The 22,063-nt window shown below is 60.3% G+C and overlaps 2 protein-coding genes across 4 annotated transcripts in view; both read right to left on the bottom strand.

Annotated features, from left to right (window-relative positions):
• Positions 1–300: 300 nt before the first annotated feature.
• WRAP53 (WD repeat containing antisense to TP53) lies at positions 301–7,050 on the bottom strand. 2 transcript variants are annotated; one of them, XM_030474550.1, is made up of 12 exons: positions 7,003–7,050; positions 6,868–6,916; positions 5,892–5,990; positions 5,235–5,343; positions 4,409–4,497; positions 4,195–4,285; positions 3,756–3,888; positions 3,103–3,311; positions 2,004–2,107; positions 1,771–1,917; positions 843–1,110; positions 301–734 (listed from the first exon to the last, which is right to left on the bottom strand). In XM_030474550.1, exons 1-12 carry the CDS (start codon positions 7,022–7,024, stop codon positions 468–470), a joined length of 1,587 nt encoding a protein of 528 aa, XP_030330410.1. In that variant the 5' UTR covers positions 7,025–7,050; the 3' UTR covers positions 301–467. The 2 variants fall into 2 exon arrangements, with proteins under 2 accessions (XP_030330410.1, XP_030330409.1); XM_030474549.1 differs by having other exon boundaries at positions 301–1,110.
• A 272-nt stretch (positions 7,051–7,322) lies between these two features.
• Positions 7,323–22,063, bottom strand: part of POLR2A (RNA polymerase II subunit A) — a 39,273-nt gene continuing 24,532 nt past the window's right edge. For both annotated transcript variants that reach the window (XM_030474542.1, XM_030474543.1), the window contains 11 exons: positions 21,773–21,978; positions 20,439–20,663; positions 18,928–19,174; positions 17,263–17,363; positions 17,075–17,179; positions 15,935–16,117; positions 14,116–14,319; positions 11,783–11,969; positions 10,503–10,616; positions 9,881–10,030; positions 7,323–8,899 (listed from right to left, as the gene is read on the bottom strand). In XM_030474542.1, the coding sequence (XP_030330402.1) occupies positions 7,743–8,899; positions 9,881–10,030; positions 10,503–10,616; positions 11,783–11,969; positions 14,116–14,319; positions 15,935–16,117; positions 17,075–17,179; positions 17,263–17,363; positions 18,928–19,174; positions 20,439–20,663; positions 21,773–21,978 (2,879 nt within the window). In that variant the 3' untranslated portion in view covers positions 7,323–7,742. The remainder of the gene's footprint in view (positions 8,900–9,880; positions 10,031–10,502; positions 10,617–11,782; positions 11,970–14,115; positions 14,320–15,934; positions 16,118–17,074; positions 17,180–17,262; positions 17,364–18,927; positions 19,175–20,438; positions 20,664–21,772; positions 21,979–22,063) is intronic.

Below are 22,063 nucleotides of genomic sequence, written 5' to 3'. Positions count from 1 at the left end.
ACAAGCAGTGACAGGTACAACGTCTTTAGTACAACCGTGTGGGGGGGGACACCCCCAAGCCCCCCCCAACAATACCCCAAACCCCATCTGTACCCAAGAACACCCCATAAGCGACCCTCAACCCCCCCATATTCACCCCCCAACACAACCCCTGACCCCCAAACCCCCACCCTGACCCTGTGACACCCCAAATTCATCCCCATGACACCCTTAAACCTCTCCACAACACCCCAAAACCCAACAACACCCTCAAAAGGACCCCCCCAACTACAGCCTGACCCACCCCAACACCCCCCATCACATCCTCCATCAGACCCACATGTGACACCCCAAAACTCACCTGGACGTGACAACACCCTCTCAAAACCCTCAAACCTACCCCTGGACACAACCACCCCCCCCCAAACACCAGCCCTAGGGGGCTGTAGATGACAATGTCACAGTCAGTGTCCCCATAGGGGTGACATTCAGTGTCCCTGGGGGGGCTCACACTCACTGCATGTGGGGTGGTCAACGCTGGCGTCACAGTCGGTGTCCGCAGGGGGGTGACTGTCATCACACACAGCCCCAGCGTCCCCACGGGTGTCCCAAGTGTTGTCTATGGGGTGGTCACAGTCGGTGTCTCCAAGGGGGCGACACTCGTCAGACACTGTCCTGGTGTCCTCAGTGGGGTGACAATCGGTGTCCTCAATGGGGTGACAATTGGTGTCCCCAATGGGGTGACAACCGGTGTCCTCAAGGGGGTGACAGTCAGTGTCCCCAACGGGGTGACAATGGGTGTCCTCAGTGGGGTGACAATTGGTGTCCTCAATGGGGTGACAATCAGTGTCCTCAATAGGGTGACAGTCACTGTCCCCAATGGGGTGACAATGGGTGTCCTCAATGGGGTGACAGTGGGTGTCCCCCATAGGGTGACAGTCGGTGTCCATGGCCATGGCCATACCCCAGCCGTTGTCCTCGGGGGGTTCATGTCCCCACCACCAGAGCTGGAGCCGATTGTCCCCTCCCGGGGGGGGCCCATCCTCATCCTCCTCCTCGTCACTGTCCCACGGCGCCGGGAACAGCCGCTGCCCCGAGGCCGTGGCCAACAGCGGGAGCTCGGGGTGCAAACTGGGGGGGGGGGGGGGAGCCGTCTGTGGGGGTGACCCCAACACCCCAGATACACCCAGACCCACACGTGACACCCCAAAGCTCACCCGGACCCAACAACACCCACAAAGCAACAGCCGGACGCAACAGCCCGCCCCGAACAGCAGCACTGGGGTTATTGTGACGGGGTTGTTGGGGGGAGATGGGGGTCGGGGTGTTGGGGGGGGTGTAGGGGTGTTGGGGGGGGATTTAGGGTGTTTTAGGGGGATTTAGTGTGTTGGGGAGGGGATTTTGGGGGATTTGAGGTGTTGTGGGGAGGATTTATGCTGTTGTGGGGGGGATTTAGGGTGTTGTGGGAGGGTTTGGGATGTTGCAGGGGTATTTGGGGGTGTTACGGGGAGGATTTAGGATGTAATGGGAGGGATTTAGGGTGTCGCGGGGGGTATTGGGGTGTTGTGTGGGGATTTGAGCTGTTGTGGGAGAGTTTAGGGGTGTTTTGGGAGGGCTTTAGGGGTGTTGTTGAGGGGATTGGGGGTGTTGTGGGGGGGTTTTAGGGTGTTGTGGAGGGGTTTGAGGTGTTGTGGGGGGGGATTTAGGGTGTTGTGAGAGCGTGTTGGGTGCTAGAGGGGGGGTTTAGGGTGTTGTTGGGTGGGTTGGTTTTGGGGGGGGGTCAGTTGTTACCTGGTACCATTGATACAGTCACGCAGGGCCCGGAACCGCAGCATTGGGGTCACCAAGGGGGGGTCCCCCGGTTCCGGGGGGGTCCCAACAGTGTCCCATAGGGTGATAAAGCCGCTGGTGTCACCGCTCACCAGGAACCGGCCTGTCCTATGGGGCAGGGACATGGACATAGGGGTCAATGGGGACCCCCATTGAGGGGGCCCCTATGGAGGGGGGGGGTGTGTGTCACTTACGGGTCAAGGTCAAAGGTCACACGCTGGTTGGTGGCCACGGGGCGCTCCATCGCCAGCAGGGGGCGCTCTGGCACCCGCAGGTCCCAGCACAGGATGTGCGTGTCCTGGGGGGCAGGGGGTGGGGCTACGGTGGGGCCACGCCCCCTTTGCCCACAAAGGCCACGCCCACAGCCCCATAAACCACGCCCCCATTCACAGGCACAGCCCAATCACGAGGCTCCACCCCCTGAGCACACGTAGCCACGCCCCAATAAGGAGGCCCGGCCCACAACCACGCCCATTGAGTGGAGCCACGCCCTTTAAGCCCCTCCCACCCCTCAAGCCCTTAATGACACAGGGACCCCTTGGGACCCCTCCCCATTAGACTGCTCCATGCCCCTCCCAAGCCCCGCCCCTTTAGGCTCCGCCCACCATGCACCCCAATGGACACTCCTTTAAACACACACCCTTAGGCTCCTCCCCTTAGACCCACCCCATTTCATGCCCCTCCCACCTTGCATTCCAATATGACGCCCTTTAAGCCACGCCCTTTTACACCCCTCCCCTTAGACCCAACCCCTTTAAGCCCCTCCCATCCTCTTAAGCTCCTCCCACCCCCTTTAAGCCACTTCCAATCCCCTCAAGCCACGCCCACCATGCTTTCCAACAGGAAGCTCTTGAAGATTAACTCCTTTAGACCCCTCCCATTAGACCCGCCCCCTTTAGGCCCCCCCATCAGCCTTAAGCCCCTCCCACCCTCAACCCCGCCCCCTTAGGCTCCGCCCCCATGCAACTCAATGGACACCCCTTTAAACCACAGCTGTTTAGACCCCCCTTTAGACCCGCCCCCTTTAAGCCCCTCCCACAACCCTTAAGCCCCTCTCAACCCCTTTAAGCCCCTCCCACCATACATCCCAATGGTCAGACCTTAAAGCCACGCCCCTTCAGACCCCTCCCTTTAGACCCGCCCCCTTTGAGCCCCTTCCACAACTCTTAAGCCCCTCCCACCCTCTTCAGCCGCTCCCACCCCAAGCCCTGCTCCCCCAAGTCCTGCCCCTCTAAGCTCCTCCCACCCTTTTAAGCCCCCCACCCAAGCCCCGCCCCCCGAGGCCCCGCCCACCTTGCGCCCCCCCGCGAAGAGGCGGGCTCCATCGGGGCTGAAGCGCAGGTGGGTGGGGGCCGCGGGGAGGCGGGGCCAGAGCGCAAGGGCCCCGCCCCCTTCCAGCGCGTACAGCCCCAGGCTCCGCCCATAGGAGCCGCAGGCGAACACTGGTTGGCTGGGACTCACCGCCAGGCAGCCAATCAGGCCACGCTGGCCCTGACCGCCCTCTGCAGGGGGGGGGTGGTGTGAGAACAGGCCCCGCCCCTCTAAGCCCCGCCCCTCCTCATTAGACCACGCCCACTCCAGACTCCTCCCACCTTAGGCCCTGCCCCTTTTAGCACCTCCCATTCACCTCTCTCCCCCTTTAGGCCCCTCCCACTTTAGACCCCGCCCCCTTTACCCCTAACTTGACCCCGCCCCTTTTAGCCCCCATTGCCCCCTCTCCCTTTGGCCCCATTCATGCCCCCTTTAGGCCACGCCCCTTCAAGCCCCGCCCCTTTAAGCCCCACCCCCGGGCTCCATCCTCCTCCAACCCCCATAAGCTCCGCCCCCTTAGACCCGGCCCCCTTTAAGCCACGCCCCTCTCTGGACACCCTCCTCCTCCAACTCCAAGCTCTGCCCTTTGGGCTCCGCCCCTTTTAGACCCCGCCCCCTTTGGCCCCGCCCCTCACGCCGCAGGGGCCGCTCCTGGTGGCTCCGTCCCGGGCGCTGGGTTGGGAAGATCCGGATGGAGCCGTCGCAGCCCCCCAGGAGCCGGGAGCCGTCAGGGGTGAAGCTCAGCGAGTGCGGCGCCACCGGCTCCTCCTGCCCCACAGTGACCCACATGGGACCCATGGACATGGGGTGGGGCCTGGGAGGGGGGGGGGGCGCTATGAGGGGAGGCTGGGCTTGGGGGTGGCTATGGGGTTCTTGGGGGGTGCTATAGGGCTCCCATTGGGTGCTTGGGTGTCACTATGGGGCACCTATGGGGCACTTGGGGTCGCTATGGGGCAATTGGGGGTCATTATGGGGTACTTGGGGGTCTCTATCGGGTGCTTGGGGCTCGCTATGGGGCACTTGGGTGTGCTTGGGGGTTGCTATGGGGCACTTGGGGGGCACTATGGGGCTCACCAGGTGGTTGTAGGCACGGAAGGAGCCCCTCAGGGTCCCATCGAAGGCGTCCCAGAGGTGGACGGGGTTGTCCCGGCTGCTGGAGGCCACCCTGCCCAGTACAGACCAGTATGGACCAGTATGGACCAGTACAGACCCTCATTGCTCCCCATTCCCCCCATTTCCCCATTCCCCCCATTGCCCCCATTGCCCCCCATTGCCCCATAGCACCCACAGGCAGGTCGGGGGGTGTCTCGAGTCCATGAGGGGGAACCAGGTGTAGTCGTAGATGGTGTCACCCTCGGCCACCCGCAGCGCCGGCACCTGCACCCACACATGGGGTGACACCTTAGAGACCCCGATATACCCCATAGTGACCCCCATAGACCCCATAGGGACCCATACACCTCATAGGGGATCCCATACACCCCATACAGACCCCATACACCCCATAGAGACCCCAAACACCTCATTGGGACCCCTATACACCCCAATGGGCACCCCACTGGGGACCAACAGGGACCCCAAATACCCCCATAGGGACCCCCATATACCCCATGGGGACTCCCCCCCTCCACCCCATAGAGACCCAAATACACCCCATAGGTACCCCAAATACCCCCTTAGAGAGCTCAAACACTCTATAAAGGACCCCAATACACCCAATAGGAACCCCAATACACCCCATAGGGACCCTCATAGGGACCCCATAAGGACCCACAGAGACTACAAATGCTCCCATAGGGACCCCAAATAGCCCCATAGAGACCCCATACCCTCCCATAGGGACCTCATACCCCCCCATAGGGACCCCATACCCCCCAAAAGGACCCACAGAGACCCCCAAATGGATCCCAATAGGGACCCTAAATAGCCCCATAGGGACCTCATACCCCCCATAGGGGCCCCATACCCCCCATAGGGACCCCATACACCCCATAAGGACCCACAGAGACCCCAAACACTCCCATAGGGACCCCAATAGGGACCCCAAATAGCCCCATAGGGACCCCATACTCCCATAGGGACCCCATACCCCCCATAGGAGCCCCATTACCCACCAGCTGGGGGAGGGGCCGCGCCGGGGGGCCCGCGGGGGGGGGCGGGAGGTCGAAGAGGCGCAGGGTGTTGTCGGCGCTGCAGCTCAGCACACAGGAGCCATCGGGGGCCCTGGGGGGGGGCACAGCCCGGGGGGACCCCACAGAGCCCTCTTACACCCTATAGGAACCCATATACCCCCATAGAGCCCTAGTGCCCCCCCAGGGACCCCCACATACCCCCATAGGGACCCCCACATACCCTCATAGGGACCCTAAATACCCCCATAGGGACCCTAAATACACCCATAGGAACCCCATATGCCCCCTATGGGGCCCCAAATCTCCCCCATCCCCCCCTAAAGGGACCCCCAATGGCTCCATCCAACCCCCCCCCCAAAAGGGACCCAGTGATGGGATGAGGTGGGGAGGGGTCAATGGGGGTGCGGGGAGGGGTTAATGGGGGAGGGGTTAATGGAGAGGGGGTGGGGTCAATGGGGGTGGGGGAGGGGTTAATGGGGAGGGGTTAATGGGGAGGGGAGAGGGGTTAATGGTGGGGCAGGTTCAATGGGGGAGGGGTCAATGGGGTGGGTGGAGGGGTTAATGGGGGAGGGGTCAATGGGGTGGGGGCGGGGTCAATGGAGGGAGGGGTCAATGGGGGTGGGGGAGGGGCGCGCTCACCACGTGCACCCCCGCAGGTAGTTGTGGGGCCGGAGCCGGAACTCGTCCTGAGCCCCCCCCACGGGCCGGGGGGGGCGGCCCAGAGCGAGGGGGGAGGGCCTGGGGGGGAGGGGTCAGGGATCCATATAGAGACCCCTATAGACACCCCCATAGAGACCCTATAGAGACCCCACACCCCATAGAGACCCAAAACACCCCCATAGAGACCCCAATACACCCCATAGAGACCCAAACCACCCCCATAGAGACCCCATATACTCCATAGACACCCCACTATGCCACATAGAGACCCCAAACACCCCCATAGGGACCCCATAGAGACCCCCTTAGAGACCCCCCACCCCACAGAGATCCCATACACCCCTGTAGAGACCCCAAACACCCCATAGAGACCCCATACACCCCATAGACACCCCCTTAGAAACCCCCCACCCCATAGAGACCCCATACACCCCATAGAGACCCCCTTAGAGACCCCCCACACCCCATAGAGATCCCATACACCCCTGTAGAGACCCTAAACACCCCCAGAGAGACCCAAAACACCCCATAGAGACCCCAAACACCCCATATGGGACCCGAAACACCCCATAGAGACCTCAAACACCCCCATAGAGACCCCAAACACCCCATATGGGACCCAAAACACCCCATAGAGACCTCAAACACCCCCATAGAGACCCCAAACACCCCATATGGGACCCAAAACACCCCACAGAGACCCAAAACACCCCCATAGAGACCTCAAACACCCCATATGGGACCCAAAACACCCCATAGAGACCTCAAACACCCCCATAGAGACCCCAAACACCCCATATGGGACCCAAAACACCCCACAGAGACCCAAAACACCCCCATAGAGACCCCAAACACCCCATATGGGACCCAAAACACCCCATAGAGACCTCAAACACCCCCATAGAGACCCCAATACACCCCACATGGGACCCCCAACCCCCCCCCCCCCGCTCACCCCATTGGCTCTTCCGCAGCGTCGTGGGTGGTCTCAGAGGAGGGCGGGGCTAAACGGGGGAGGGGCAGGGTCAGCGCGGGGTCAGACCCCCCTCCCCTCTCCCCCCCCCCCCCCAATGGGAGCCCCCGCACGCACCTTGCTCCATGGGCGCCGCCATGACAGCGCTGGCCACGCCCCTTCCCGCCGTGCTGTGCGCGGGGGGGCGTGGTTTAGAGGAGAGGGCGTGGTTTAGCGGAGGGGTCGTGGTTTGGCGGAGGGGGCGTGGCCATGAGTAAGGGGTGGCGCGAAAACGGCGTTTCCCGCCACGGGGAGCGCGCGGTCCCAGCGGGGCCGCGGGTTCGAATCCCGGCGCTGCCAACGCCGGGTTCATCGTTGTGGGGGGGGGGGTGTCCCCCCACTTTTTACCACCCCCTCCCAATTTTCCCCTCCCCCACACACGGAGCCGCGGCTCAAAATCACTAAAATCTTTATTTCCAGCCCAAAATGTCAAATTCCCCCTTTCCCACCCCTTGTGCCCCCATATAAGGGTGGGGGAGGGGGCAAACACACCCCCCCTCAACAGCAATTACCCCCCCCCAATTTACCCCCCTTACGTTGTAACCCCCGTCTATTAACACCCACCATAAATTACCCCCATCTGGAGCTGTTGGGTGTCCCCAACACCCCCACATGGGGACCCCCCCACCTTGTCTCTCCCCTATCCCAATATGGGGGTCACCCCCCAACTTCGAGGTCCCCCCAATTGAAGCTTACCTACAACCCCAAGTGTCACCCACCCCAATGTCACCCACCCCAGTGTCAACCACCAAGCTTGGGGTGGTGACACCAACTTAGGGGTCAGCCCCACAGCCTGGGGGGGGTCCCCCCACCCTGGCTCAGTTGTCCTCGTCGCTGTCGTCGGGGCTGATGGCCGGGCTGGTGAGGCTGTAGGTGGGTGACGTGGGGCTGTAGCCGGGGGAGGTGGGGCTGTAGGTGGACCCCTTGGGGCTGGTGGGGCTGTAGGTGGGTGAAGTGGGGCTGTACTTGGGGCTGGTGGGGCTGTAGGTGGGGCTGGTGGGGCTGTACTTGGGGCTGGTCGGGGTGTAGACGGGGCTGGTGGGGCTGTAGGTGGGGGACGTGGGGCTGTACTTGGGGGTGGTGGGGCTGTAGGTGGGCGAGGTGGGGCTGTACTTGGGGCTGGTGGGGCTGTACTTGGGGCTGGTGGGGCTGTACTTGGGGCTGGTCGGGGTGTACTCGGGGGAGCTGGGGCTGTAGCTGGGGCTGGTCGGGGTGTACTTGGGGGAGGTGGGGCTGTAGCTGGGGCTGCTGGGGCTGTAGCTGGGGCTGCTGGGGGTGTAGGTGGGCGACTGCGGGGTGTAGCGGGGGCTGGAGGGGCTGTAACTGGGGGAGGTGGGGCTGTAACTGGGGGAGGTGGGGCTGTAGCTGGGCGAGGTGGGGCTGTAGTTGGGGGAGGTCGGGGTGTAGTTTGGGCTGGTGGGGCTGTAGCTGGGAGAAGTGGGGCTGTAGCTGGGTGAGGTCGGGGTGTAGTTGGGGCTGGTGGGGCTGTAGTTGGGGCTGGTGGGGCTGTAGCTGGGAGAAGTGGGGCTGTAGCTGGGCGAGGTCGGGCTGTAGCTGGGGGAAGTTGGGCTGTAGCTTGGTGATGTGGGGCTGTAGCTGGGAGAAGTGGGGCTGTAGCTGGGTGACGTTGGGCTGTAGCTGGGCGAGGTCGGGCTGTAGCTGGGCGAAGTTGGGCTGTAGCTTGGCGATGTGGGGCTGTAGCTGGGAGAAGTGGGGCTGTAGCTGGGCGACGTCGGGCTGTAGCTGGGCGATGTGGGGCTGTAGCTGGGCGACGTCGGGCTGTAACTGGGCGATGTGGGGCTGTAGCTGGGCGACGTCGGGCTGTAGTTGGGCGACGTCGGGCTGTAGCTGGGCGATGTGGGGCTGTAACTGGGCGATGTGGGGCTGTAGCTGGGGCTCTGGGGGGTGTAGCCCCCGGGTGAACGGGGCTCGTAGGCGGGTGACGTCGGGCTGTAGCTGGGTGACATGGCACCGCCTGTAGAGAGGGGACAGCGGGTGAGGGGGGGGCCCGAAACGGGTGTTGGGGGGGGGCTTTACAGTGGTTTGGGGTGGTTTTGGGTGTTTTGGAAGTGGTTTGGGTGTTGTTGGGGTGTTGCGGGTGTCTTTGGGGTGTTTTACAGTGTTTTGGGGTGGGTTTGGGTGTTGCCGGGTGGTTTCAAGGTGGGTTTGCAGTGGTTTGGGGTGTTGTCAGGGTGTAATTGGGGTGTTCTGGGGTGAGATTGGGTGCCATTGGGTTGTTGTAGTGTGTTGTCAGGGTGTAATTGGGTGGATTTGGGTGTCATAGGGGCGTTCTGGGGCGGATTTGGGTGCTGTTGGGCTGTTGTAGGGTGTAGTTGGGGTGGATGTGGGTGTCATTGGTCTGTTGTCAGGGGGCAGTTGGGGTGTTCTGGGATGAGGTTGGGTGCCATTGGGTTGTTGTAGGGTGTCGTTGGGATGTTTTGGGGTGGATGTGGGTGCCGCTGGGGTGGTGTAGGGTGTTGTCAGGGTGTAGTTGGGGTGGATTTGGGTGCCGTTGGGGTGTTCTGGGGTGGGTTTGGGTGCCATTGGGTTGTTGTAGGGTGTTGTCAGGGTGTAGTTGGGGTGGATTTGGGCTGTTGTAGGGTGTAGTTGGGGTGTTTTGGGGTGGATGTGGGTGTCGTTGGGCTGTTGTCAGGGGGCAGTTGGGGTGTTTTGGGGTGGATTTGGGTGCCGTTGGGGTGTTCTGGGGTGGGTTTGGGTGCCATTGGGTTGTTGCAGGTATTGTCAGGGTGTAGTTGGGGTGGATTCGGGTGCTGTTGGGCTGTTGTAGGGTGTAGTTGGGTGCCATTGGGTTGTTGTAGGGTGTTGTCAGGGTGTAGCTGGGGTGGATGTGGGTGTCGTTGGGGTGGTGTAGGGTGTAGTCGAGGTGTTTTGGGGTGGATGTGGGTGCCGTTGGGGTGTTTCGGGGTGTTGCGGGTGCCGTGGTGGCTGCACTCACCGGGTGAAGGGATGTAGGGGCTGGAGGGCCCGGGGGAGCCGGGGGAGCCGGGGGTCGGGGACCAGGCCGGGGAGTAGCCGGGGCTGAAGCCGCTGGCGTCCGAGGCGGCGCTGGGGGAGAAGCCGGCGCCCCCGGGGGTCATCCCGCTGCCTGGGGGGGGAGGTAAAAACAGGGGGTCAGGGGGGGTCTGCACCCCCCCAACAGCCCCAGGGACCTCAAACTGCCCCCCTGGGACCCCAAAGTGCCCCCCAAACCGCCCCATGGGCCCTAAATCTGCCCCCAAACTGCCCCAGGGACCTCAAACTGCCCCCCTGGGACCCCAAAGCACCCCCCAAACTGCCCCATGGGCCATAAATCTGCCCCCAAACTGCCCCAGGGGCACCCAATTTGCCCCCCCAATCTATCTCAGTGCCCCCCATAGCACCCTAATCCCCTCCCAGCCATCCCATTGAACCCCTCTTCTAAGCCAATTCACCCCCCAGTCTATCCCAGTGCCCCCCATAGCACCCCAATCCCCTCCCAGCCATCCCATTGACCCCCATTGTACTCCAAAGCCCCCCCCCCCCAACCCCATCTAACCTCCCCCCCGTGTATCCCAGTGCTCCCAGTCCCCGTCACTCACCCACACTGGGGGACCAGGCCCCATAGGCGGGGGTAGCACCTTGGTTCCAGGGTGTCATGGCCGGGGACAGGCCCCCCATGGGGCTGGGGGCCGACCCGAAGAACATTCCAGTAGCTGGGAAGAAAAACAGAGGAGAATTAGAGGGACCCCAATGTCTATGGGGGGATCCCGACATTCCAAAGGGGACCCAACATCTGGGGCTGGGGGTGGCTTGAAGACCCCAACATCGTCTTGGGGGTCATGGTCACCACCGTTGTGTTGGGTCCTTCCCCTCCCATGGGAGCGGGGTGCTCCATCCCCTTTCCAAGCCCATCCTCATCCCCACTCCCATTTCCACCCATTCCCATCCCTTCCTAATCCTCATCCCATCTCCATCCCCATTCTCATCCCATTCCCATCCCATCTCCAGCTCCATCCCCTTCCATCCCCATTCCCATCCCAACTCCATCCCCATGCAAATCCCATTCTCTTCCATCCTCATTTCCACTCCCATCCCATCTCCATCCTCCTCCCATTCCCATCCCAATCCCATTCCCATCTCCACCCCATTCCCATCCTCATCCCCATTTCCATTCCCATCCCCATCTCCATCCCCATCCCAATCCTACCCCATCCCCATCTCCATTCCCAACCCATTCCCATCCCCATTTCTATCCCATCCCCATTCTCATCCCCATGTCAATCCCATTCCCATTTTCACCCCATCCCCATTCTCATCCCCATTTCCATTCCCATCCCGATCCCATCCCCATTTCTATGCCATTCCCATCCTTATCCCCATCTCCATTCCCATTCCAATCCCATCCCATCCCCATCTCCATTCCCATCCCATCTCCATTCCCATCGCAATCCCATCCCATCTCCATCCCCATTTCCACCCCATTCCCATCCTCATCTCCATCTCCATCCCCATCTCCATCCCCATCTCCATTCCTAACCCATCTCCATCCCCATTTCTATCCCATTCCCATCCTCATCCCCATTTCCATTCCCATCCCAATCCCATCTCCATCCCCATCCCATCTCCATCCCCATCCCAATCCCAACCCATCCTCATCCCCATCCCATCTCCATTCCCATCCCAATCCCATCCCCATTTCCATCCCATCCCCATCTCCATTCCCATTCCAATCCCACCCCATTCCCATCCCATCTCCATTCCCATTCCAATCCCATCTCCATTCACATCTCCATCCCCATCCCCATTCCCATCCCATCCCCATTCCCATCCCCACCCCATCCCCATCCCACCCCATTCCCGTCCCCCCCCCCGCACTCACGCCCGCCCATGCCCATTCCCGGCAGGGTGCTGGGAATCTCCATCCCGTGTTTGCACTTCTCGGCATCGAGGAGCAGGTCGAAGCAGCCGGTGCCGGCGGGCGCCAGCTGCCCCAGCATGATGTTCTCCGACACCCCCTTCATGGGGTCGCTCTCGCCGTGCGCCGCCGCCTCCATCAGCACGTCCACCTGGGGGGCCAAATCAGCCCAAATCAGCCCGAATCAGCCCAAATCAGCCCAAAATCAGCTCAAATCAACCCAAATCAGGCCAAAATGAGCTCAAATCAGCCCAAAATCAGCCCAAATCAGCCCAAATCAGCCCAAATCAGCCCAAAATGAGCTCAAATCAGCTCAAATCTGCCCAAATCAGGCCAAAATCAGCTCAAATCAACCCCAAATCAACCCAAATCACCTCAAATCAGCTCAAATCTGCCCAAATCAGCTCAAATCTGCCCAAATCAGCCCCAAACCACCCAAAATCACCCCAAATCAGGCCAAAATGAGCTCAAATCAGCCCAAAGTGAGATCAAATCAGCCCAAAATCAACCCAGACCAGCTCAAATCAGCCCAAAGCATCCCGAATCAGCCCAAAATAACCCAAAATCACCCCAAATCAGGCCAAAATCAGCTCAAATCAGCCCCAAATCAACCCACATCAGCCCAAAATGAGCTCAAATCAGCCCAAAATCAACCCAGATCAGCTCAAATCAGCCCAAAGCATCCCGAATCAGCCCAAAATAACCCAAAATCCCCCAAAATCCAGCCAAAATGACCCTAAATCAGCCCAAAATAACCCCAAATTAGCCCAAATTCACCCAAAATCAGCCCAAATCAGCAAAAAATCACTGCAAATCACTCCAAAATCAGCCCAAATGACACCAAAATCAGCCCCAAATCAGCCCCCAATCACCCCAAAATACCCCAAAATCCAGCCAAAATAACCCTGAATCAGCCCAAAATAACCCCAAATTAGCTCAAAGTCACCCAAAATCAGCCCGAATCACACCAAATCAGCAAAAAATCGCCCCAAATCACTCCAAAGTCAGCCCAAATGAGACCAAAATCAGCCCCAAATTAGCCCAAAATCACCCCATGGGACCCCAAAATCATCCTGAAACCACGCTGAGGACCCCAAAATCACCCCTGGGGACCCCAAAATCACTCTAAAACCACCCTGAGGACCCCAAAATCACTCTGAAACCACCCTGATGACCCCAAAATCACCCCTGGGAACCCCAAAATTACTCTAAAACCACTCTGAGGACCCCAAAATCACCCCTGGGGACCCCAAAATCACCCTGAAACCACTCTGATGACCTCAAAATCACTCTAAAACCACCCTGAGGACCCCAAAACCCACCCATGGGACCCCAAAACCCACCCTGAGGACCCCAAAACCCACCCTGGGCACCGCAAAACCCACTCTGAGGACCCCAAAACTCACCCTGGGGACCCCAAAACCCACCCTGAGGACCCCAAAACCCACTCTAAGGACCCCAAAATCACCCCTGGGGACCCCAAAATCACCCCTGGGGACCCCAAAATCACTCTAAAACCACCCTGAGGACCACAAAATCACTCTAAAACCACGCTGAGGACTCCAGAATCACCCCAAAATCACCCCATGGGACCGCAAAACCCACTCTGAGGACCCCAAAACTCACCCTGGGGACCCCAAAACCCACCCTGGGGACCCCAAAACCCACTCTGAGGACCCCAAAACCCACCCATGGGACCCCAAAACCCACCCTGGGGACCCCAAAACCCACTCTGAGGACCCCAAAACCCACGCTGGGCACCCCAAAACCCACTCTGAGGACCCCAAAACTCACCCTGGGGACCCCAAAACCCACTCTGAGGACCCCAAAACCCACCCTGGGGACCCCAAAACCCACGCTGGGGACCCCAAAACCCACCCTGGGCACCCCAAAAGCCACCCTGAGGACCCCAAAACCCACCCTGGGCACCCCAAAACCCACTCTGAGGACCCCAAAACTCACCCTGGGGACCCCAAAAGCCACCCTGGGGACCCCAAAACCCACTCTGAGGGCCCCAAAACCCACCCTGAGGACCACAAAACCCACTCTGAGGACCCCAAAACCCACTCTGAGGACCCCAAAACTCACCCTGGGGACCCCAAAAGCCACCCTGGGGACCCCAAAACCCACCCTGAGGACCCCAAAACCCACTCTGAGGACCCCAAAACCCACGCTGGGGACCCCAAAACCCACTCTGAGGACCCCAAAACCCACGCTGGGGACCCCAAAACCCCCCCTGGGCACCCCAAGAGCCGCCCTGGGGAGCCCGAAGCCCCGGCCCCCCCCCCCGCGCGCACCGTCTCCTCGAAGGAGCACTTCATGAGGGGCCCGGTGTCCTGGCGGTTGACGCCGTGGCGGGTGATGGCCATGAGGTGGCCGCGCGAGGTCATGGTGTCGCAGAGCAGCGCCAGGTGCCGGTAGTTCACGTACGAGCCGTCGAAGGAGATGACGTGGTAGAGCTCCCGCTCCAGCGCCTTGCGCACCGCCTCGATGCCCAGCACCTGCGGCCGCGGGCGGCGCTGAGCGCGGGGGGCGGGGGGCGGGGTGGGGGGTGTGGGATATAGGGTATGAAGTATGGGAGATGGGATATGGGGTGTGGGATGTGGGATATGGAGTGTGGGATATGGGGTATGAAGTATGGGAGATGGGATATGGGGTGTGGGATACAGGGTATGGGAGATGGGATATGGGGTGTGGGATATAGGGTATGAAGTATGGGAGATGGGATATGGGGTGTGGGATACAGGGTATGGGAGATGGGATATGGGGTGTGGGATACAGGGTATGGGAGATGGGATATGGGGTGTGGGATACAGGGTATGGGAGATGGGATATGGGGTGTGGGATATAGGGTATGAAGTATGGGAGATGGGATATGGGGTGTGGGATACAGGGTATGGGAGATGGGATATGGGGTGTGGGATATAGGGTATGAAGTATGGGAGATGGGATGTGAGCTATGGGATATGGGGTGTGGGATGTGGGGTGTGGGATACGGGATATGAAGTATGGGAGATGGGATATGGGGTGTGGGATACAGGGTATGAAGTATGGGAGATGGGATGTGAGCTATGGGATATGGGGTGTGTGGTGCGGGATGTGGGAGATGGGATATGGGGTGTGGGATATGGGGTGTGGGATATAGGGTATGAAGTATGGGAGATGGGATATGGGGTGTGGGATATAGGGTATGGGACATGGGATGTGAGCTATGGGATGTGGGGTGTGGGAAATGGGATATGGGGTGTGGGATACGGGGTATGAAGTATGGGAGATGGGATGTGAGCTATGGGATATGGGGTGTGTGGTGCGGGATGTGGGAGATGGGATATGGGGTGTGGGATATGGGGTGTGGGATATAGGGTATGAAGTATGGGAGATGGGATATGGGGTGTGGGATATAGGGTATGGGACATGGGATATGGGGTGTGGGATGTGGGGTGTGGGAAATGGGATATGGGGTGTGGGATATGGGGTATGAAGTATGGGAGATGGGATATGGGGTGTGGGATATAGAGTATGAAGTATGGGAGATGGGATATGGGGTGTGGGATATAGGGTATGGGAGATGAGATATGGGGTGTGGGATACAGGGTATGGGAGATGGGATATGGGGTGTGGGATGTGGGATACAGGGTATGAGAGATGAGATATGGGGTGTGGGGTATGGGGTGTGGGGTATGGGAAATAGGATATGTGGTATGGAATATGGGGTATGGGGTGTGGGATATAGGGTATGCGGTATGGGATATGGGGTATGGGATATGGGGTGTGGGATGTGGGGTATAGGATGTGGGGTGTGGGGTATCAGGTGTGGGATATGGAATATGGGAGATGGGGTACGGGTTATGGGGATATGGGGTGTGGGGTGTGGGATACAGGATATGGGAGATGGGATGTGGGGTGTGGGATGTGGGGTGTGGGGGACACCGGCTGCCGTGGGGACACCTCATCCCGCCCATGGGGTCAGAGCCAGGGAGCCCCCACACGCGGATCCCAGCACCCAGCACCCAGCACCCAGCACCCAGCGCCGCTGCTGCTGCACCCCCCCTGCCCCACGCCCCCCCCCCCACCCTGCCCCACAGGCCCCCCCCCCCCACCCCGCCCCACGCTCACGGTGAAGATCTCCACGATGTCGTTGGACGTGGTGCGCACGGGGTCCACATCCTTCTCGCTCAGCACCCGCATGAGGCTCACGCCGTCCGTCTCCAGGATCCACTCCTGCAGCGCCTTGAACTCCCCGTCCTCCGTGATGATGATCTTCTTCTTGTTGTCCGTCTGCGGGAGGTGCATGTACACCTATGGGGAGATGGGGGTCAGCACCCATGGGTGCTGCTCGGCTGCTTGCGGGACGCTGCAGGCACCAAAACACCTCCGTGTCTATCTGTAAGTCCCACCATGGGCATCCTGGAGCTCCTGAAGGTGACTATGGAGAACATCCAAGTGCTCCTCAAGGGCCACCAGGAGTATTGGCACCCATATGAGCACCCATGGGTGCTACCTGCGGACACTATAGGCACCAAAAGACCTCCATATCTATCTGTAAGTCCCATCATGGGCATCTTGGAGCTGCTAAAGGTGACCATGGAGAACCTCCAAGTGCTCCTCAAGGCCACCAGCACCCACATAAGCACCCATGGGTGCTCCTTGGGTGGTTGGGGGGCACTACAGGCACCAAAACACCTCCTTATCTATATATAAGTCCCACCATGGGCATCCTGGAGCTGCTAAAGGTGACTGTGGAGAACCTCCAAGTGCTCCTCAAGGTCACCAGCACCCATAGAGCACCCATGGGTGCTACCTGGGGACACTCAGGGACCAAAACACCTCCTTATGTATCTGTAAGTCCCACCACAGGCGTCTCAGGCACCCTAAAGGTGACCATGGAGAACCTCCAAGTGCTCCTCAAGGGCCACCAGCGCCCATAGAGCACCCATGGCTGCTACCTGGGGACACTATAGGCACCAAAACACCTCCATATCTATCTCTAAGTCACACCACGGGCATCCTGGAGCTGCTAAAGGTGACTATGGAGAACCTCCAAGTGCTCCTCAAGGTCACCAGCACCCATAGAGCACCCATGGGTGCTACCTGGGGACACTACAGGCAGCCATGGACCTCCAAATGTATCTAAAAGTGCCACCATGGGCATCTTGGACACCCTAAAGGTCCCCATGGAGAACCTCCAAGTGCTCCTCAAGGCCCACCAAGAGCACTGGCACCCATAGAGCACCCATGGGTGCTGCTGGCGCCCACCTTGCTGATCTGCTCGATGCCCTGCAGCGTCATGTCCGTCAGCATGTTGGACTCGATGCAGCGCAAGAAGACGTCGTCGTCCATCTTGTCCACCACCTCCTCCTCCTGGGGACACCTGGAGGTGACACCGGGCCCCGGGGCAGGGTCCCTGCAGCACCCATGGGCGCTCCCCGGCCCCGGGGTCCCACCTCCTGCATCTTGTTCTCGTCGCTGTTCATGATGCGGATGCGCAGAACCAGCTTCTCCGCGTTGTCGTCGTTGAAGATGCAGTTGAGGTCGTCACCAAAGCCTGGCCGGGGGACACCGGGGGGCACGTGGGGCCTCGGGGGGCAGCGAGGCCCAACCGGGACCCCCAAAGCTCCATAAAGTCCTCCCGGATGCCCTCAGCGTCCATCCAGGACCATTCAAAGCCCCCTCAGATGCCCTCAGCGTCCATCCGGGACCATTCAAAGCCCCCTCAGATGCCCTCAGTGTCCATCCAGGACCTCCAAGTCTTACCCAGCGCCCTCCAGGCTCAACCAGGACCATCCAAAGCTCCACAAACCCCCCTTAGATACCCTCAAACCATCTCAAACCTTCTTTAGATGCCCCCAAACCCCCCTCAGATGCCCTCAAGCCCCCCTTAGATGCCCCCAAAACCTCCTCAAACCCCCCTTAGATGCCCTCAACCCCCCTTACATGCCCTCAAATCCCTCTTAGATGCCCCCAACCACCCTTAGATGCCCTCAAACCCCTCTTAGATGCCCCCAAAACCTCCTCAAACCCCCCTTAGATGTCCTCAAACCCCCCTTAGATGCCCGCAAACCCCTCTTAGATGCCTCCAAACCCCCCTTAGATGCCCTCAACCCCCCTTAGATGCCCCCAAACCCCCCTCAGATGCCCTCAAACCCCTCTCAGATGCCCCCAAACCCCCCTTAGATGCCCCCAAACCCCCCTTAGATGCCCTCAACTCTCCCTCAGATGCCTTCAAACCCCCCTTAGATGCTCCCAAACCCCCCTTAGATGCCCTCAACTCTCCCTCAGATGCCTTCAAACCCCCCTTAGATGCTCCCAAACCCCCCTTACATGCCCCCAAACCCCTCTTAGATGCCTCTAAACCCCCCTTAGATGCCCTCAAACCCCTCTTAGATGCCTCCAAACTCCCCTTAGATGCCCCCAAACCCCCCTCAGATGCCCTCAAACCCCTCTCAGATGCCCCCAAACCCCCCTTAGATGCCCCCAAACCCCCCTTAGATGCCCCCAAACCCCCCTCAGATGCCCTCAAACCCCTCTTAGATGCCCCCAAACCCCCCTTAGATGCCCCCAAACTCCCCTTAGATGCCCCCAAACCCCCCTTAGATGCCCCCAAACTCCCCTTACATGCCCTCAACCCCCCTTAGATGCCCCCAAACCCCCCTTACATGCCCTCAACCCCTCTTAGATGCCCTCAAACCCCCTTAGATGCCCTCAAACCCCCCTTAGATGCCCTCAACTCTCCCTCAGATGCCTTCAAACCCCCCTTAGATGCTCCCAAACCCCCCTTACATACCCCCAAACCCCTCTTAGATGCCTCCAAACCCCCCTTAGATGCCCTCAACCCCTCTTAGATGCCCTCAAACCCCCTTAGATGCCCTCAAACCCCCCTTAGATGCCCCCAAACCCCCCTTAGATGCCCCCAAACCCCCCTTAGATGCCCCCAAACCCCTCTTAGATGCCTCTAAACCCCCCTTAGATGCCTCTAAACCCCTCTTAGATGCCTCCAAACCCCTCTTAGATGCCTCCAAACCCCCCTTAGATGCCCCCAAAACCTCACCAAACCCCCCTCAGATGTCCCCAGACCCCCCCCAGATGCCCTCACCCCCCCCACGACCCACCAGCGTTGATCTTCTCGGCGATCTGCTCCATGGTGAGCTTCCTGTCCGTCATGTGCTTGCGGTCGAGCTCGACGCGCAGCAGCCAGGGCGAGATGCGGCTCACGTCGAAGTCGGGCATCTCGTAGTAGACGTTGACCCACTCCTGGTCCTCGGCCACCACCGTGCTCTGAGGGTTGGGGTCGTAGTAGATGGCGGTGTTGGCCGTCACCTTGCGCAGGGTGGTGTGCTCCAGGCGGCACAGGATGTCCTGCGGGACACGGGGGGCTGGCGTCAGGGGTGGAGGGCATGGGGATGGAGGACATGGGGATGGAGGACATGGGGACGGAGGACATGGGGATGGAGGACATGGGGACATGGGGATGGAGGACATGGGGATGGAGGACATGGGGATGGAGGACATGGGGACATGGGGATGGAGGACATGGGGATGGAGGACATGGGGATGGAGGACATGGGGATGGAGGACATGGGGACATGGAGACATGGGGATGGAAGACATGGGGACATGGGGATGGAGGGCATGGGGACATGGGGATGGAGGGCATGGGGATGGAGGACATGGGGGTGTGGGGATGGAAGACATGGGGACATGGGGATGGAGGGCATGGAGATGGAGGGCATGGGGATGGAGGACATGGGGGTGTGGGGATGGAGGACATGGGGGTATGGGTATGGAGGATATGGGGATGGAGGACATGGGGACATCGGGATGGAGCACATGGGGGTATGGGGATGGAGGACATGGAGATGGAGAACATGGGGACATGGGGATGGAGGGCATGGGGATATGGGGGTATGGGGATGGAGGGCATGGAAATGGAGAACATGGGGACGGGGGGATGGAGGACATGGGGACATGGGGATGGAGGGCATGGGGTGTGGGGATGGAGGACATGGGGATGGAGGACATGGGGACATGGGGATGGAGGACATGGGGATGTGGGGATGGAGGGCATGGGGGTATGAGGATGGAGGGCATGGGGACATGGGGATGGAGGACATGGGGATGTGGGGATGGAGGACATGGGGATGTGGGGATGGAGGGCATGGGGGTATGAGGATGGAGGGCATGGGGACATGGGGATGGAGGACATGGGGATGTGGGGATGGAGGACATGGGGATGGAGGGCATGGGGATGTGGGGATGGAGGACATGGGGACATGGGGATGGAGGACATGGGGGTATGGGGATGGAGAACATGGAGATGGAGAACATGGGGACATGAGCATGGAGGGCATAGGGGTATGGGGATGGAGGGCATGGGGGTGTGGGGATGGAGGACATGGGGGTATGGGGATGGAGGACATGAGGGTATGGGGATGGAGGGCATGGGGATGGAGGACATGGGGGTATGGGGATGGAGGACATGGGGATGTGGGGATGGAGGGCATGGTATCCCCATCCCATGGTGTCTCCCATAGTGTCCCCATCCCATGGTGTCCCCATGGTGTCCCTGGTGTCTCCCATGGTGTCCCCATCCCACGGTGTCCCCGGTGCCCCCGGTGCCCACCTTGGCGCGCTCGGCGTCGCGGGCGCTCTGGCCCAGCAGGAACACGGTGAGCGACGGGGTCTTGGGCTTCTTGGAGATGTTGATGAGCTCCTTGAGGCGCGGCACCCCCAGGGTCACGTTCTTGGCCGAGACCCCGGCGTAGTGGAACGTGTTCAGGGTCATCTGGGTGGCCGGTTCCCCCAGCGACTGCGCGGCCAGAGCACCCACCATCTCCCCGGGGTGCGCCTGGGGGGGGGCACACACACACAGTGGGGTCAATGGGTGCCCATGGGCACAGGGGAGCACCCACCATCTCCCCAGGGTGCGCCTGGGGGGGGCACACACACACAGTGGGGTCAATGGGTGCCCATGGGCACAGGGGAGCACCCAGATCTACCTCCTGGACCCCCCAAAGCCCCATTTCTGCCCCCTAACCCCCCACATGTCACCTCCAAAGCCCAAGATCTGACCCCAAACCCACCTCCAGACCCCCAAATCCACCTCCTGGAGGCCTGTAACCCCCAGATCCACCTCTAGACCCCCAGATCTACCCCTCAGACCCCCAGATCTCACCTCTACACCCCCAGATCTACTCCTTAGACCCCCACATCTCACCCCTAGACCCCCAGATCTACCCCTCAGACCCCCAGATCTCACCTCTACACCCCCATAACTACACCTTGGACCCCAGATCTCACCTTTAGACCCCCAGATCTCACCTCTAGACCCCCATAACTACACCTTTAACCCCATATCTCACCCCTAGACCCCCACATCTACGCTTTAGATCTCCAGATCTCATCTCTACACCCCCATAACTACACCTCAGACCCCCAGATCTCACCTTTAGACCCCATATCTCACCTCTACACCCCCAAAACTACACCTTAGACCCCAGATCTCACCTCTAGACCCCCGGATCTATCCCTTAGACCCCCAGATCTCACCTCTAGACCCCCATAACTACACCTTAGACCCACAGATCTCACCTTTAGACCCCCATATCTCACCTCTACACCCCCATAACTACACCTTAGACCCCAGATCTCACCTCTAGACCCCCGGATCTATCCCTCAGACCCCCAGATCTCACCTTTATACCCCATCTCACCTCTACACCCCCATAACTACACGTTAGACCCCAGATCTCACCTCAGACCCCCAGATCTCACCTCTACACCCCCATAACTACCCCTCAGACCCCCAGATCTCACCTCTACACCCCCATAACTACACCTTAGACCCCAGATCTCACCTCTAGACCCCCATACCTACCCCTCAGACCCCCGTACCTCCCCTCTAGCCCGCTGTATCTCGCCCTCAGGCCCGCGGCTGTGCCCCCCCGGCGCACTCACGATGGCCTGGTTGAACTTGGACTCGATCTCGCCCAGGAGCCAGTCGAAGGCCTCTCCGCTGAGGCGGAACTCGTCGGCCATGCGGCGGGCGCAGAGCGTGGAGCGCAGGTGGATGTTGAAGAGCAGCGTGGCGTTGTGCTGCGCCTGCCTGCTCAGCGGGTCCTCCCCGTTCACGATCACCAGCCGCCGGCTCAGCTCCCGCACCCCTGCGCGCCCAAACGCCGGCACGACGGGCTTACTACGGGCTTACTACGGGGTTACTACGGGGTTACAGTGGTGCCCACTGGAGAG

Source organism: Strigops habroptila, unplaced genomic scaffold, assembly GCF_004027225.2.
Source record: "Strigops habroptila isolate Jane unplaced genomic scaffold, bStrHab1.2.pri NW_022045602.1_ctg1, whole genome shotgun sequence".
Lineage (NCBI taxonomy): Eukaryota > Metazoa > Chordata > Aves > Psittaciformes > Psittacidae > Strigops > Strigops habroptila.
The sequence above is the reverse complement of the archived record's forward strand: the minus strand, read 5'-3'. Positions and strand labels throughout refer to the sequence as shown.